The sequence below is a fragment of the Oncorhynchus mykiss genome, chromosome 16 (genome assembly GCF_057628025.1).
Source record: "Oncorhynchus mykiss isolate SJ-2025 chromosome 16, ASM5762802v1, whole genome shotgun sequence".
NCBI lineage: Eukaryota > Metazoa > Chordata > Actinopteri > Salmoniformes > Salmonidae > Oncorhynchus > Oncorhynchus mykiss.
Window position 1 is genome coordinate 25,043,303 of NC_143037.1, and position 15,361 is coordinate 25,058,663.

A 15,361-nucleotide genomic window follows, 5' to 3' on the forward strand; every position below is an offset into this window, starting at 1 on the left:
CCATGAGGGTTTTTGTCCTTTGTCCCTAGTCTCCTCTAGTCTTTTCCTAATCTAGCCATAACTTTTTCTGCAACCGAGCTGGTCAACATACAATGTGGCTGTTGGCTTAAAAATGTCTAACCAAGACTTCAAACAAAAATGGGCAACAAAGTTTCATGGTTTGGCTCTTCTCAAACCCAATTCACATTGACATCAATCCTATTTGTCTGTCTTTGCTCAGTAGTTCACCACCACCTTTAGCTAGTTCACACAGCAAATCCACAGCATTGACTGTTGCTGAGAAAATCAGAGAAAATCAGACTGAGAAAATCAGCTCAACACACTTAGGATTAACTGCAGTAAAGAGTATAGAGTATGTTTGAAGTGGCATGTCGAGTGAAATAAAATCAAGAAGGGCAGGGAGCTTCTGAGTTAATGACGAGATTCATAAAGTGTCTAAGAGTAGGAGTGCTGATCTAGGGTCAGTGGTTCTCAAACCTCTCCTCTGGGACCTCTACTCGTTTCACAATTTTGTTGTTGCTCTGAACTAGCTCACCTGATTCAGGTGTGCTAGCTCTGGAATAGCTCAAATTCATGGAATGGCAGGGGTGGGGTCTCAGAGGAGAGGTGTGAGAACCACTGTTTTTAGATCATCATGAAAAAGATGACATAGACAGGGGGGACTGATCTTAGATCAGCACACCTACTCTGCGCTTTATGAATACGGGCCCAGGTCTTAATGGGGATCGGTGAAAGCATGTTGAAAAGAAACGCTCACCTGTTCGAATGACTTCAGCCCTGCTTGCCGGCCCAGCTTGACCAGGTCAGCGATAATGGCCTTTTTGATTTCCTGCCGCAGGAAAAAAAGGAGAGGTCAAACTCAGGCCATCATTCAGTGGTACGAAATAGATTTGCTTCAGTCAGGAGTGCATTGGAAACATGGTCTTGTGAAGCACTTGGACTGTAGTAGCAGTTTTGTGTTTAGTGGCACCCAATGTATGGACAAGCATTTATACAATATTTGTATGTCCTTTGTATCTGTGCAAATGTATGAAGAGCATTATGGACAATCACACTTTTGTTTGATGAATGAATCCCAAGGTCATGTTCATTAGGGCACGCAACGGACAGTGTTTTAAAACATTTTGGAACAGAAAATGAAAATAAGTCTTATTGATTATTATAGGTAGTCCATCTCTGTTTCAGTCCATTTGCTTCCGTTTGGTGGCTAAGTAATGAACATGATGCTGGTATTCTGACAACGTTATTAGTGGAAAGGTTCTGATAGAGCACTCACTTGGCTTTTGCACAGCTCCTCATGAGAACCCTGGACTCCTAGTTTCTGGGCGAAACCTGGCAGGACCTCTGGGTCAGGGACCACAATGGCTACCAAGCTGGCCTAGACACACACACACACACACATTCTGTCTAAGTATTGTATGCTGCTGAAATGTTTGTGCTTGGCATGTGTGCTTAAATGTGTGTAAGTTTTTATGCTGTGCGTGTGTGTTGTACCTGAAGACTGTCTCCATGGACAAACACCTGGGCTACAGGTGCACTGCGGATGTACACGTTCTCTATCCTCTCCGGGGCGATGTACTCTCCCTGAGCCAGCTTGAAGATATTCTTCTTGCGGTCAACAATCTTCAAGACTCCACTCTGCCATCATTTTGATCATTAGTATTTTCAACAAGATATACATTATCCTAACTTGTCAATCGGAAATCGCCAAGGAACTAGATTGTATCTTGAGTAATACAGTATGTCATCATGATTGCTCATATCATGAGCCTTATAAACAAAATATGCCTCTAGGATATAAGTATAGAGAGAGAACGAGAAAAGATAATTACTGAGTTACGTAAAAGTGTGTGCGTGCACATATATGTGTGTTTACCAGAGGAGGCTGGTGGGAGGAGCTATAGGAGAACGGGCTCATTGTAATGGCTGCAATGGAATATGTGCAATGGAGTCAAACAAATCAAACATGGAAACCACATGACTCTATTCCATTAATTCCATTCCAGTTGTTACAATGAGACCGTTCTCCTGTAGCTCCTACCACCAGCTTCCTCTGGTAAACAGACATACATATGCACACACACACACATACACCACATTCACACACACGCGTGTGTAATTACTGAAACCTAAGAGCAAGCTTAGACAGGTCCCTAATGGACATGCCATCTGTCTGTGTTGAGAAAGAAAGGGTCCCCTGGAGAAATTAAAAAGGGCCTACATTATGACAGAGCGAATCAATTAACTCAATTACCTTTATCTTACCCCCCCCCCCCCCCCCCACCCTCTCTCTCCCCCTTCTTTTCTCAGATAATGAACGTCCCATGTTGAGGCTGGTGAGGCCACAGAGTGCAGAGGGAGAGATCGTTAACTAGGCTAATGGCCTTAGGGGGTTAGGACAGGTCCAACATCTGACGTCTGTAACATCTGTGACACAGCCCTCACAGGTGATAAAACTGACCCTGGGCCTATGCCAAGTCATGCAGCATTCATGTGCTACTCAGAATTGGGAAACTCACTATCCAACTGGGAAACTGATTCTCCTACTCGTATTTCCCACTTGGAAGCTCATTAAGACCAGTTTTTGGCGTTATGATGCGTTTTGGCACATAACTCTCCAAGTTTCCAGAGTTACCAATAATTTCGGTAGCACATGAATGCATCATCATTCACTGTTCTATATAGACCGGATTCCGACTTAGGAAATGACGCCTTTCTTATGCACACCTTTCCTACGCCCTTCTGAGTAGTTTTGTATTCAGACCTACCTTGTGAAGGCGCATAACGGGCTTTGTAGGAGTGGTTCCCTGGCGCGCACTGAATAAATTGAATTAACCAGCTGAAAACCCTTCTACATGCTGGCCAACAGATTTTTCTCATGGATTTTTCAATTCAGTACATTTATCTTAAACCGTCTCTTTAAATACGCTGTACCTTTTAGTTTGAATTCTACTGACAGACTCAATAGAACATATAAAGAGAACTGGTTCAGAATATTAGGGATCAATGAAAGAAAGTCATCTAAATATATGCATATTCGTCTGTTTCAGCACCAATTGATAGTTTTAAAAAATACTCTGAAAATAATAAAGGAAAATATATTAAAATATATTAATATATTTTATATATATACACATATTTTATATATTTACAAAAATATATATGGGGGATTTGAAATGATGCAGACAATTACATTGATGGAAGCCACAATCTATCTGGAATATTTAAGCAGATCTACCCCCCCATTTAAAAAAAAATGGCCAATATACCAAGGGCTGTTCTTAAGCACGACGCATCACAGAGTGCCTGGATACAGCCCTTAGCCGTGGTATATTGGCCTTATACCACAAACCCCCGAGGTGCCTTATTGTTATTATAAACTGGTTACCAACGTAATTAGAGCACTAAAAATAAGTGTTTTGTCATACCCGCGGTATAAGGTCTGATATACCACGCCTGTCAGCCAATCAGCATTCAGGGCTCGAACCACTCAGTTTATAATTAGGGTTAGGAAAGTATTTATGAATCATAAAAAACAGGTTTGGAGAGCCTTTACACACGAAAGAAAGAAAACGGTGAGTTGATTAATAAAAAAATTATCCCATGGTAATGTTGGAAGATTAGTGTACATAGAATTATAATAGGGAGAATAGTGTATAATAGCAGGCTATACCCTCGCCTATTGCCTGCACTAACCATGGAACTGTGTGATGACACAGTCGTGGCACAGTGGCTGGTTCAAACTGTTATGGCTTGGTCTGCGCTCCGCTCCATTACAATTTAATTAGCCTACATGTCTTTTAAAAAATATCATTATCCACTGTTACTAATGATCCTCATCAACATTCACATGACCGTTTACAGAGGAAGCAAATGAATGTTAACAAATCAATGTAATGATGTTAATGTACAATAGGCAATACCACCTGAAGGGATCAAACAGTCAAATTTGCAGTGCAATATGTGTTGTTATTAGGCCTACTGACAGTCAGTACTGATAGTGGCTATTATTTAACATGATAGAAATAGGAAACGTGTTAGCTTATAATTAAGACATTCAAGAGCGCCCCTCCTTGCAAGTTAAAAGGCCATACAATTGACATTTTTCGTAATGTAACAGCATTTATTAAACACTACTGTGGGAAAGTTGATATGTTTCAGTTTGCTGCCATATGACTGGTTTCACATTTGTCTCCAGCGTTTACTAGGTCAAATATATCTAAAACAAGTGTCATTTATATTTACAATTTCCTTTTCCAAATGGATTACTCATTTACCTGGCTCTTATCAATGGCCCTTATCAAGTTGTAAATGACAGTGCATGGAGAATGGTGTTATTTCTATCTGAAAAAAATCCACTTGGAACCACTTGGAACTGGTTTGTTTGCTAGACGTTATTCATGGTTTCCTTGCGTGTACAGGTGGTGGAATAATTAAGGAATTACAGTGAGTGTAAAGCACTTAGTATTTTTTGGGGTATCTGTACTTTACTTTACTATTTATATTTTTTACAACTTTTACTTCCCTACATTCTTAAAGACAATCATGTACTTTTTACTCCGTACATTTTCCTTGACTCCCAAAAGTATTCGTTACATTTGAATGCTTAGCAAGACAGGAAAATTGTCTGATTCACACACTTATCAAGAGAACATCGCTGGTCATCCCAACTGCCTCTGATCTGGTAGACTCACTCAACACACATGCTTCGTTGGTAAATTATGTCTGAGTGTTCGAGCATGCCCCTGGCTATCTGTTTGGTTTGGTTTGCTTTATAAAAGGAATTGTTATTTATTTATACTTGTACTTTTACTTTTGATACTTAAGTATAATTTAAACCAAATACTTTTAGAATTTAGCTTAAGAAGTATGTTACTGGGCGACTTTCATTTTCTACTTAATTTTCTAATAAGGTATCTTATGAAAATGACTTTTTCCACCACTGGGGAATTAAGTCAAGATCAGAGACACTAGACACACACCTCTGCCACACCTTCATTTATTCTATCTCCACCCAAAAAGCCAGATTCTGACCAGAGTTATTCCTTTTTTATGTACTTTTCTCTCTATGCGTATTCTGACCTTGAACTTAAGTATGTTTGAGTGGCAATCGAATAAATGAAGTGTGTGGAGGATTATATATTTTGATTTGTTTAAACATTTTTTGTTACTATATGATTCCATATTTATTATTTCATGGCTGTGATGTCTTCACTATTATTCTACACTGTAGAAAATAGTAAAAAATAATGAAAACCCTTGAATGAGTAGGTGTGTCCAATTTTTGACTGGTACTGTATAGGTTATAGCCTGTCATGTCTACCTCCGCTCCCCCTCTCCAGTGCTCCACGTCTCCATTCTACTCACCACCGGGCCTGGCAACCCTCATTACGCACACCTGCGCTTCGTTATGAGCCACACCTGGACTCCATCACTACCCTGATTACTTCTCTTTATATAGCACTCCTTTTTTTTTTTTTATCACCCACCAGGCAATGTTGTCTATGTTTTCCATGTTAGACAGTGCCTTTGGTTTGCATCCATCAATGTTCTTTGTAATTAACTCACTAACTGCACTTGTTTCCTGACTCCCTGCATCTACATTACATTACAGAATCTTGCCTCTCAAAATGGAAGCAGCAGCCAACCGAGACATCTCCCAGATGGTTGACGAACAGGGAGACCTACTTCGCCGGCACCACAATCAGCTAGCGCAACTAGGGAGGGTGGTGGATGAGGTCCTCTAAGAGGCGTCACCCCCAACGAGCGGAGGATCCTCTACCATGAGTCGACCCAGCGAGCCAGCCCATTCAGCAGTCTGCTCTGGTCAGTGATGCCCGTTTTTCCCTTCATGACAAATATGACGTGACTCCATTCAAATATCGTGGCTTCCTTCTCCAGTGCTCCCTCTATTTTGCTGAGCAAACGGGTGCCCCCACTACCGAGCGGTCCAAAGTTGCCAAGGTTATTTCCCTGTTGACAGGGTATGCGTTTGGATCGAATACGGCCATCTGGGAGAGGGGAGAAGCTGGGTTCTTATGGGAGGTTCATGGAGCTGTTCAGAGGAGGCTTCGATTATCCACCGGAGGGCAGAGAGGGGGGGTGAGCACTACTCCAACTACGGCAGGACCAGACTGTTGCGGAGTTCGCACTCACCTTTCGTACATTGGCAGCATCCAGCAGATGGAATGAGCCGTCGCTCCACACCTTATTCCGAAGAGGATTTGCGTGAGGAGGTCCAGACAAAGCTGGCATGCCGAGACGACACCCTCTCATTGGATGCACTCATCATGATGACCATCCGTCTGGATAACTCCTTCGGGAGCATTGGCACTCCATCGCCTCTCTCCCTCTTTCGTTGACGGATATGAGTTTAAGCCTGACCCCTTGGAGGTAGGGGCTACACGCCTCCCCGCGGCTGAGTGATGCCGCCGGAAGCAATTGGGGCTCTGTCCCTATTATGGCCAGGAGGGACACCAGCTTCAACGATGTCCGCTACATACTAACCCGTTCCATCAGGTTTCCGTCTTGGGATATGGGATCAGCCCACAGGGAGTGGTTATGGAGGAGAGGAAGGAAGATGGGTGGTCAGGTCATGGCCAGTCCCAACCACCATAAAGGGACAAAGTCCCAACTTTTATTACCGCTTCATCAGGAACTCCATCGCCTCTCAACTCTCTCCTCAAAGGTGTTCCCCCGTAAGTTGGCGTGGAATCCTGCAGCCGTTGCTGAAACACCCAGACCCCTCGCTGCCCTTTGTGGTGGAGGTGGGCGTGGGGGCCATCCTGTCACAACGTCAAGGTAATCCACAAACTGTATCCATGTGCATGCTACTCTAAACTGTGTCGTCACACAGTTCCATGGTTAGTGCACGCAAGACGCGATACAGCCTACTATTGTACAAAATTTGTATTTAAAAATAATTAAATGTATCTAACAATTTCTGCTGAAAAGATGATGAATATGCATATATTTAGATGGCTTTCTTTCATTTATCCCTAATATTCTGAGTCTGTCAGCTAAAAGGTGCACTGTATTTAAAGATGGCTTAATATAAATGTACTGAAATTAAAAATCCATGAGAAAATCTGTTGGCCAGAACATAGGAGTGTTGCCAGTGGTTAATTACACTTATTCAGCGCATGCAAGGGATCCACACCTACAAAGCCCATTACGCACCTTCATAAGGTAAGTCTGAATACCAACTACAGAGAAGTGCATACTGTAGGAAAGGTGCTATTTCCTAAGTCTGAATCAGGACCAAAACAAATAGCATGTGAATAGCACACTATTAGAGTACTCATGGAGAAAAGTGCATAAAAGGGAAATTACAGTACGTTCCATTTACCCTTCACTCCCGTCGGAATCGGGCCCTATGTCAGCCTGCAAAGCCAGTTCTGCTTACAAATAATGACAGTCTTGGGGTCTCGTTTATAATGTCCTTAGACACAATTGTATGATCCAATCTTTGTATGTCCATGTTTTGTTTCATAACCATTGAACTTGAAAATGTGATTTATTGTTTTAAAAAAAAAATGCATTTAGACATTTTTGTAACTGAAATGTTGTATTAAAAACGGTGTACATTTTATAAATCAAGACACTGTATGACCTTGTACAACTACGACAATAAAATGGCCCTGCTGATGATGATGTAGACCCCAGTATAGAAATAGTGAAATCTTGAATCAGATCTTCAATTCAGATCTGCACTGCCCTTTGTCCTGCTTGTAATAATAGAACAGTTGGGTTTGGAAAGTATAACGATGCTGCAGATGACACACAACCCCAGTAATTCACCCCACTGATTGCTTGTCTGGCTTTGAGATGAATGAACAGGAGAGAGCCGGAAAGCTATTCTACTCGGTCCTGATATTAAACTCCTCTACCACTGTCATGGAAATTGATGTCAGATTGATTGTATGCGGAGATAAATTCAGGTTATTTTATTGTTCCCACGGTTCAGTTTGTATCTACGAGAATCTCACCGGTAGCCATTTGCCAATGTCTCCGGTGTGTAGCCAGCCATCTTTGTCCAGGGCCTCTGCTGTCTTCTCAGGGTCTTTCAGATATCCGATGAACACGTTTTTACCTTTGATACAGACCTGAGAAAATAGAAAAGTATGCATCAGTAAGTGAAGTGTTCTCCTTGTGTTCTGAGTACGGCCGGGGACCATGTGACCTGATCAGGCCATGTGACCTGACCAGGAAAAACTCCAGCTCCTAGTTCTAAGGCAGGCAAACCATAGAAACCAATTCATTCAAAAGGTTAAACTAAGAGAGAAAATATATATATGATAAATGAAAGTAAAAGCTGCAAAATGCAAAAATCACTCCACCATTTACTGTATGCAATTATTTATTTTTTTTTGCATAAATTTCATTTGTTTGTGACTGAACAAACAATGTGTAGAGAATCATTGTAGAGGATCATCTTAACATCTAAACATCTTCTTTGAAATATATTTTCAATAACCAAAAATATATCAGTTATTTGAAGCTGGTGTGCAAAACTGACATTAAAAAGAAGCAACTTAACTATTGTGTAGTCTTAACATTCTGTATACTCCCCTTGTCCTAAGGGTAAAAATTGACCCGCCTTCGCTGCAGTCTCAGGTGGATCAGGACAGCTTTCACAAGTGCTGCAGAGGCTTCTGTGCGGTGGAGGTGCTCCCTTCTTTGAATGTGTGGGGTTACAAGTGCCTTTCCCAGCTGTTCCAGGAACACCCTCTTGTTCCGCTTATCAGGCATCCGGATAGGGTTGATCTTGTTCCATATCACGAAGGCATTGTATGAGGACACATCAATGATGTTATGAAAGATGACCAGGGGCCAGGCAGTCATCCTCCTGCAGCTGTAAGTTCCAATCAACTTGTCCAGATTGTCCATGCCTCCTTTTTTGTGGTTGTAGTCCAGGATGATGGCTAGCTTCCTGTCCTCACGATCACTGATCTCAACCGTTTTGTGCAGTGTGCTCACGAGGACCACATTCTTGTTCCTTTTTGGGAGGTAAGAAACTAGAGTGGTGGTGGGTGTGAATGCAAACTTTGTTGAGAAGGCCTCTTTCCCCCTTGTTGTGAGGAGTGCAGGGGGTAGCTCAGGCTTGTTCTTTCTAACTGTGCCAACCATGGCTATCTTCCTCTTCAGGAGCTGCTGGCTGAGTTCAATCAGTAGCACACATATTCTAAATTTTGTGTGTGTATACGTATAGTTTTTGTGGTGTGTAAATTATTTTATAACTGCCAGGTAATAAATGACCCTAAGACAATCTTTGTACCCTGGTGGTGTACAGCTTTCATGGAAATAGGAACAAAGGCGATGTTTCACTTTTTCTAATGTTCGGGTCACTTTTGGAAAAGTCATTACATTTCAAGTTTAAAAAATATCATTTAGGGGGTTTTCGCCGCTGTTAAACACAGTGGCAGGTCATTTTTTACCTTAAGACAACACAAGGGTTAAGAACAGTAAGTAAAGACATAGAGCACAAAGAACAGTCCTGCCACTTTTCAGACTTGCTTTCAAAGACAATGACAGATCTATAACTCACATGTGTATGCGGATTTGGTCGCGTCGCCCAAAAAGCTACATATTGTGCCTTTGAGCTAATTTTCTACAAATTAAGAAGTCTGGGGAAATCGTGGGAAATACCATGCCCCCCCCCCCCCCCCCCAATGCTTTTGAATGACCCCTGACATTGCTACATTCTCCAAAAATGATAGCCAGATTATTCTGAACATTTACTAAATAACCAGATAGTTTTATGGTTTGAAGAATACAACACCCAAGGGAAGTTGAAAAATGTTCTTTTACATTTTTTTTGTTTTTCCATACATTGCAGCATGGCTAGGTAGTGACAACCACTTACCTCCCCTTCACCATTGGAAGCAAAGTAGTTCATCTCTTCAACATCAACCAGTTTCACAATGTTACAAGGTATAGGAGCTCCAACATGCCCTGAGGAAAGAAACACCTGTTATATAATTTGGGTGAATATATAAGGTCCCTATTTTGAGAAGGAAGTAAGAAGAAAGGATGCAAGTGTTCTCAACTTAAAGGGATAGTTCAACCAAATTACAAAGTTACATTGCGGTTGGTACAAGTGGCTAGGTAAACAAACACAAAGCATGGATTGCAGTCTCTCCTTGTCCATAGACTGCTTTTAGTGTAAGTAAACAAAAAACTAGACATTTAGGTGAACTATCCTTTTAATTTAGCATCCTCTGTGAGGTTGTAAATATTTGTAGTGACATACCAGAAGTGGCGTCTCCCGGCATAGTGAAAGAGCAGGCGGCAGTACACTCTGTTTGGCCGTATGCCTCAAAAATCTGGAGAACCAATCAGAACCGAGAGATCAGTAGGGTCAATGAGATCTGGTTGTCACAGCGACACGGACAGATCAATACATTTGAGGTCATCTCTGCTCTCCAAACAAAAGCACATGGCCTCAGTTGCTCAATGCTATTACAAGATCCACAATGGCACAGGATTGGTTTCATTATATAATAATGACAAACTTATGGTCTTTACAGAAAATATAATGGAAGTCGCACACTATTCTCTCCTTGCAGGGATTCTGATGAAGACTTCAAAAATTCTAGGTGTGCAACGGTGATTTTTATTTTACAAATGTATCCTTGTTTGGTCAGGGTATGTTCTTTTTTCATTTATACTTTATAATACGGTCTTGTTATTATCCAAAGTGACCTACCTCAGCATGTTAATTCAATAGAAATTACCCATATATGTAGGAATCAAACTGGCAACTCGGGTATTGTTAACACCTTCCAGTGGCAAGTGTGTGTGATGTTGAAGCATCTATTTGACTGCTTTCTAGGTGTATTTGATGTGAGTCATGACCTGTTTTGACAAGTTCTCCTTGACACAGTAATATGTATATGATCATTGACGGAGGTGTCTCACTAAAGAGTTTTGGAAACCCTTTAAGTCCTGTTCACACTGCACTTCAATCACAGAGCTCCAATGTCATCTAATTTGAATATTCTACTCCAAAAAGTGACCGCTGGGTTTCCGTTAGCCCAGGGTTAACACATGCTTGTGTAAAAACAGCGTAAGCTAGGGTAAAGAATAGCCATGGGCCAAGAACATGCAGTGTGAAAAGCCCTTTTGAGTGGTAGAAAAAAAATGGATGGGTAGACGGTAGATCTATGGTAGATAATAGATGGGTAGATGGTGCTAAAGTACCTGACACCCCAGAGATGCCCGCAGGAAGTTGAGAACGGAGGGAGAGATGGGCGCTGCTCCCGTCACCATCACTCGCACACGTCCCCCCAACGACTCCTGCAGAGAACCGACACGACACGTTCTAGATTGTAGAGCATTCTGTAACATAACAACCTCCCAATTCACAGCCCCTGCAGTGGAACATTCTTATTCTCCCCTGTTGCCTTTTTAGGCACAGGAAACGGTTTACATGTAGCCTCCAAGGATTGTTGGCACAACATTGGCAATAGCATTGTTGACCTCCTTGAACACGATGACTCACTCCTACTTAGAGAGTACAATACCTGAACTTTGTGGAAGATGAGCTTGTCCCATATACTGTCTTTTCTGATGACACCCTCCTTAACTTCGGCAAGCTTTCTGTCAATGGCAAAATTCAGGAGCCATTTTTTGAAGGGGGTCTGGGCTCCACTTTGGACCTACAGTAGAAAGAGAAAGGATACTCATTTTGGTCTCATATTATATAGATAGTCCTCTTTGGTATTTATTTGGATCCCCGTTAGCTTATTCAAAAGCAGCCGCTAATCTTCCTGGGGTCCACATGAAACATGACATAATACAGAACATTAATAGTCAAGAACAGCTCAAGGACAGAACTACATCAATTTTGAATGGTCTGTAGATGTTCAAACTATCCATTACAGCTCTCAACTGTAACTCTGTAACTGTAACTCTGTAACTGTAACTCTGTAACTCTATTGACACGCAACAATTTGCTGTGGGTAAGGTTTACGTAAAGCGCTGATATTAGTGGTGGGGTTAGTGTACAGTATGAGTGCACACTTCAGCAGACTAATAACTCACTTTGTCATATACGCGGTTCAGAAGTCGCGGCACCACGGGGAAGACGGTGGGCTGCAGGTACTTCATGTCGTCTGGCAGTAGTTTAATGTCTCCCTGAAAGAATCCAACCCTGGCCCCAGCACCGTACAGCACTGTCTGGGAGAGAACACAAGCACTTCTAGACTAGCATCCATCAGCCTCAATACTCAACTCAGTGAACTCAATGTCCTCTGCTCCCATAGGTGAAAAATGTAAGAGATAAATGTCACTTGTCAATAGAAAACTTTTTTTTTTTGTAACAAGAAAGAATAATTTGTTCCTCATTGACTTGCCTGGATAAAATACTAAATTAATACATTGTAAAAAGTAACTATTTGTCATAAAGTACTTGTCATGGATTCCATGCTAAAGCTGGAGGTACTCAAAGATAATGTTGAGTTAATGCAAAATATTCAATACCAGTTTGCAGTTAGACTGTGAACTCACCTGTACAACCCTCTCAAACATGTGTGCCAGAGGCAGGAAGGAGATGGACACATCCTGAGTAGTAGGAACCACGGAAATCTGTGAGGGACACAAATTGATTCAGAAGGTTATGATTACAAGACTACAAATCTCGGCAATCCAGAACCAAATCCCATGTGAATGCTCGCCTCTCTTTTTGCCATTCACAAGAAGCTACATTATTATAAGATCTCTCTCTTTCTCTTTTTCTCCCACACACATATGCAACCCCCCCCCCCCCCCCATACACACACACACACACACACACACAAGGATAAGATCACAGTGATCATATTCAATTACTACAGTTAGCTCCAAAAGTATTGGGTCTGTGAATTATTATTTTTTGTGCACAAATTTGTTTAAATCCCTTTGAGGGAGCGTTTTGAGGGAGCATGCAATTGGCATGCTGACTGCAGGAATGTCCACCAGAGCTGTTGCCAGATCATTTAATGTTAATTTCTCTACCACAAGCCACATCGAATGTCATTTTAGAGAATTTGGCAGTACCTCCAACTAGCCTCACAACCGCAGACCACGTGTAACCATGTCAGACCAGGACCTTCACATCCGGCTTCTTCAACTGCGTGATCGTCTGAGACCAGCCACCCTGACAGCTGAAAAAACTACTGAGTATTTCTGTCTGTAATAAAGGTTTGTCGGGAAAAAATCATTCTGATTGGCTGGGCCCGTCTCCCCAGTGGCTGGGCCTATACCCTTCCAGGCCCATCCCATGGCTGAGCCCCTGCCCAGTCATGTGAAATCTATAGATTAGGGCCTAATGGATTTATTTCAATTGACTGATTTCCTTACATGAACTGTAACTCAAAAAAATCGTTGAAATGGTTGCGTTTATATTTTTGTTCAGTATAAAATATTTTCCTATATTACTATCCCCTAACCCTACCACCCCTCCCGTAATTGAAGTAAACTAATTGACAACAACATTTAGGATTCTACTTCCAGTTTATACATACTATATATATTTTACGGACACAGTATATTTTTACAATAGTTATGTTTTGTTTGTTTTTAGTCCCATCCTTCAGCTACCCTCAACCCCTCCCATCTATCTCTGAACACCATCCAGTTTTGACTTCTATTTGCCATACATTTGTCAACTGTGCTGTGATGTTTCACAAAAGTTCTGAACCTTTCTATTCTCATAGTTTCTACAGATTGTAAATATATATATATGTTTTTTTGTTAAGAGTATTATTATATTATTAACCCATTGACTATGCCTTTCAAATCCCCCAGCAGTGCTATTTGCAGAGTTAGCTTGAGGTAAATGTTGCAATTCTTCAGCCATTCCTGAATCTGCCACCAAAAACAAGCTACATATGGACAGTACCAAAATTTGCAGAGCTGGGATGGTTATATCCCCAATATATAACATTCTATTGGTTGCAAGAATTTTTGAATCCGCCGTCGTTTTGTGTATCAGTTCATAAACCATGTGCCATGGAATCGGTACATCGAAAATCTCTTCCCAACTATTTTGCAATCTGTATGGCACAGCTGTCAGTTTTTTGGTCCTTAAATGAAACTGGTATACTTTTTTATTTATCACAATATTCTTTAACCAATTGTGTTCTTTAATGCAGGGCCAACAGACAAGTTCCTTACTCCCCCCCCCCCCCCTCCCCCCTCCCTCCCCTCCACTTGCCTCTTCAACTTTTGCGCAAATGCTGCAAGTAGTTGGTTGTAATTTTGGGTAGAGCAGACATTTCCATATATTTTGTAAGCTGCATGCGTAACATAACTCCACCAGTCCTATTTAAGGATATAATTTACAAAGATAATACAGAATAAATAAAAAAAAATGTTTTATTGACGTTCTTCTTTTAGCAATTAGTATATTTGAGGTTAACCATAATATTAGTTGTAATACTTGTTCGGTCTATTCTGATGGATTAAACTGAAATTGCAACAAACTTTCTATGGTTTGTTTTTAAAATAGCATTATATAAATAGGCCCGTTTATCTGAATTGCCGTTCCAAATAACATTTTCTATTTTTTTGCTCAAATAATTGAAAAAACAAGCCGTTGGGTGTAGGCAAGGCCATAAGCAAATAGGTAAACTGGGATATGACTTAAGAGTTAATCAGGGTGTTTTTTTTCACAAATAGACAGGTATGTTCCTTTCCATTATAGTAAGATCCTATCTATTTTTGCTCATTTTCTATTCAAATGTATTGTATTGAGATCATTTCTCTCTTCCTGAGTATGTCCACTTCACCTTCAGACCATTTTATTGGTAAACTACATGGTAATGTAACAGTTGTATTTTTTTAGTGATCCAATATGTCATATAGTACACTTATCATAATTTGGTTGTAATCCAGAGAGGTTAGAGAAAGTATCTAGATCCTCTATGAGGCTGTGGAGGGATTCTAAATGTGGTTTTAAAAGAAAACATGAATCATCAGCGTACAATGACAGCTTTGTTTTTAAGCCCTGGATTTGTGGCCCCTTGATATTATTGCTAGATCTGATTTTAATAATCAACCTTGTTTTGAGTGAGAAAGTTACAGACACACAAATATCAAAGAGATGCTAACCTCTCACCATGACAATAACAGGGGCTGTAAGCATTTCTTTTGGGGGGGAATACAACTTTTGTGCAAAAAGTGCTGTTATTTCTAAACCGTTCACTCGATATGGATGAAAATAACCTCAAATTCAAGCTGACAGTCTGCACTTTAAACTCATAGTCATTGTATCATTTCAAATCCAGTGCTGATGTACAGGGCCAAAATAACAACAACATGTGTCACAGTCCCAATACTTTTGGAGCTCACCGTATGTGTTATTGAATTACTTTATGGG

General features: G+C 41.0%; 1 protein-coding gene across 1 annotated transcript in view; it reads right to left on the bottom strand.

Moving 5' to 3' along the window:
• The window catches only part of acsl5 (acyl-CoA synthetase long chain family member 5), a 34,004-nt gene that overhangs the window by 548 nt on the left and 18,095 nt on the right, over positions 1 to 15,361 (bottom strand). The window contains exons 11-20 of the mRNA XM_036946598.2: positions 12,511 to 12,588; positions 12,046 to 12,180; positions 11,526 to 11,660; positions 11,203 to 11,298; positions 10,253 to 10,325; positions 9,866 to 9,954; positions 7,989 to 8,105; positions 1,495 to 1,638; positions 1,277 to 1,378; positions 758 to 829 (exon numbers count right to left, since the gene is read on the bottom strand). Of these exons, the coding sequence (XP_036802493.2) occupies positions 758 to 829; positions 1,277 to 1,378; positions 1,495 to 1,638; positions 7,989 to 8,105; positions 9,866 to 9,954; positions 10,253 to 10,325; positions 11,203 to 11,298; positions 11,526 to 11,660; positions 12,046 to 12,180; positions 12,511 to 12,588 (1,041 nt within the window). The remainder of the gene's footprint in view (positions 1 to 757; positions 830 to 1,276; positions 1,379 to 1,494; positions 1,639 to 7,988; positions 8,106 to 9,865; positions 9,955 to 10,252; positions 10,326 to 11,202; positions 11,299 to 11,525; positions 11,661 to 12,045; positions 12,181 to 12,510; positions 12,589 to 15,361) is intronic.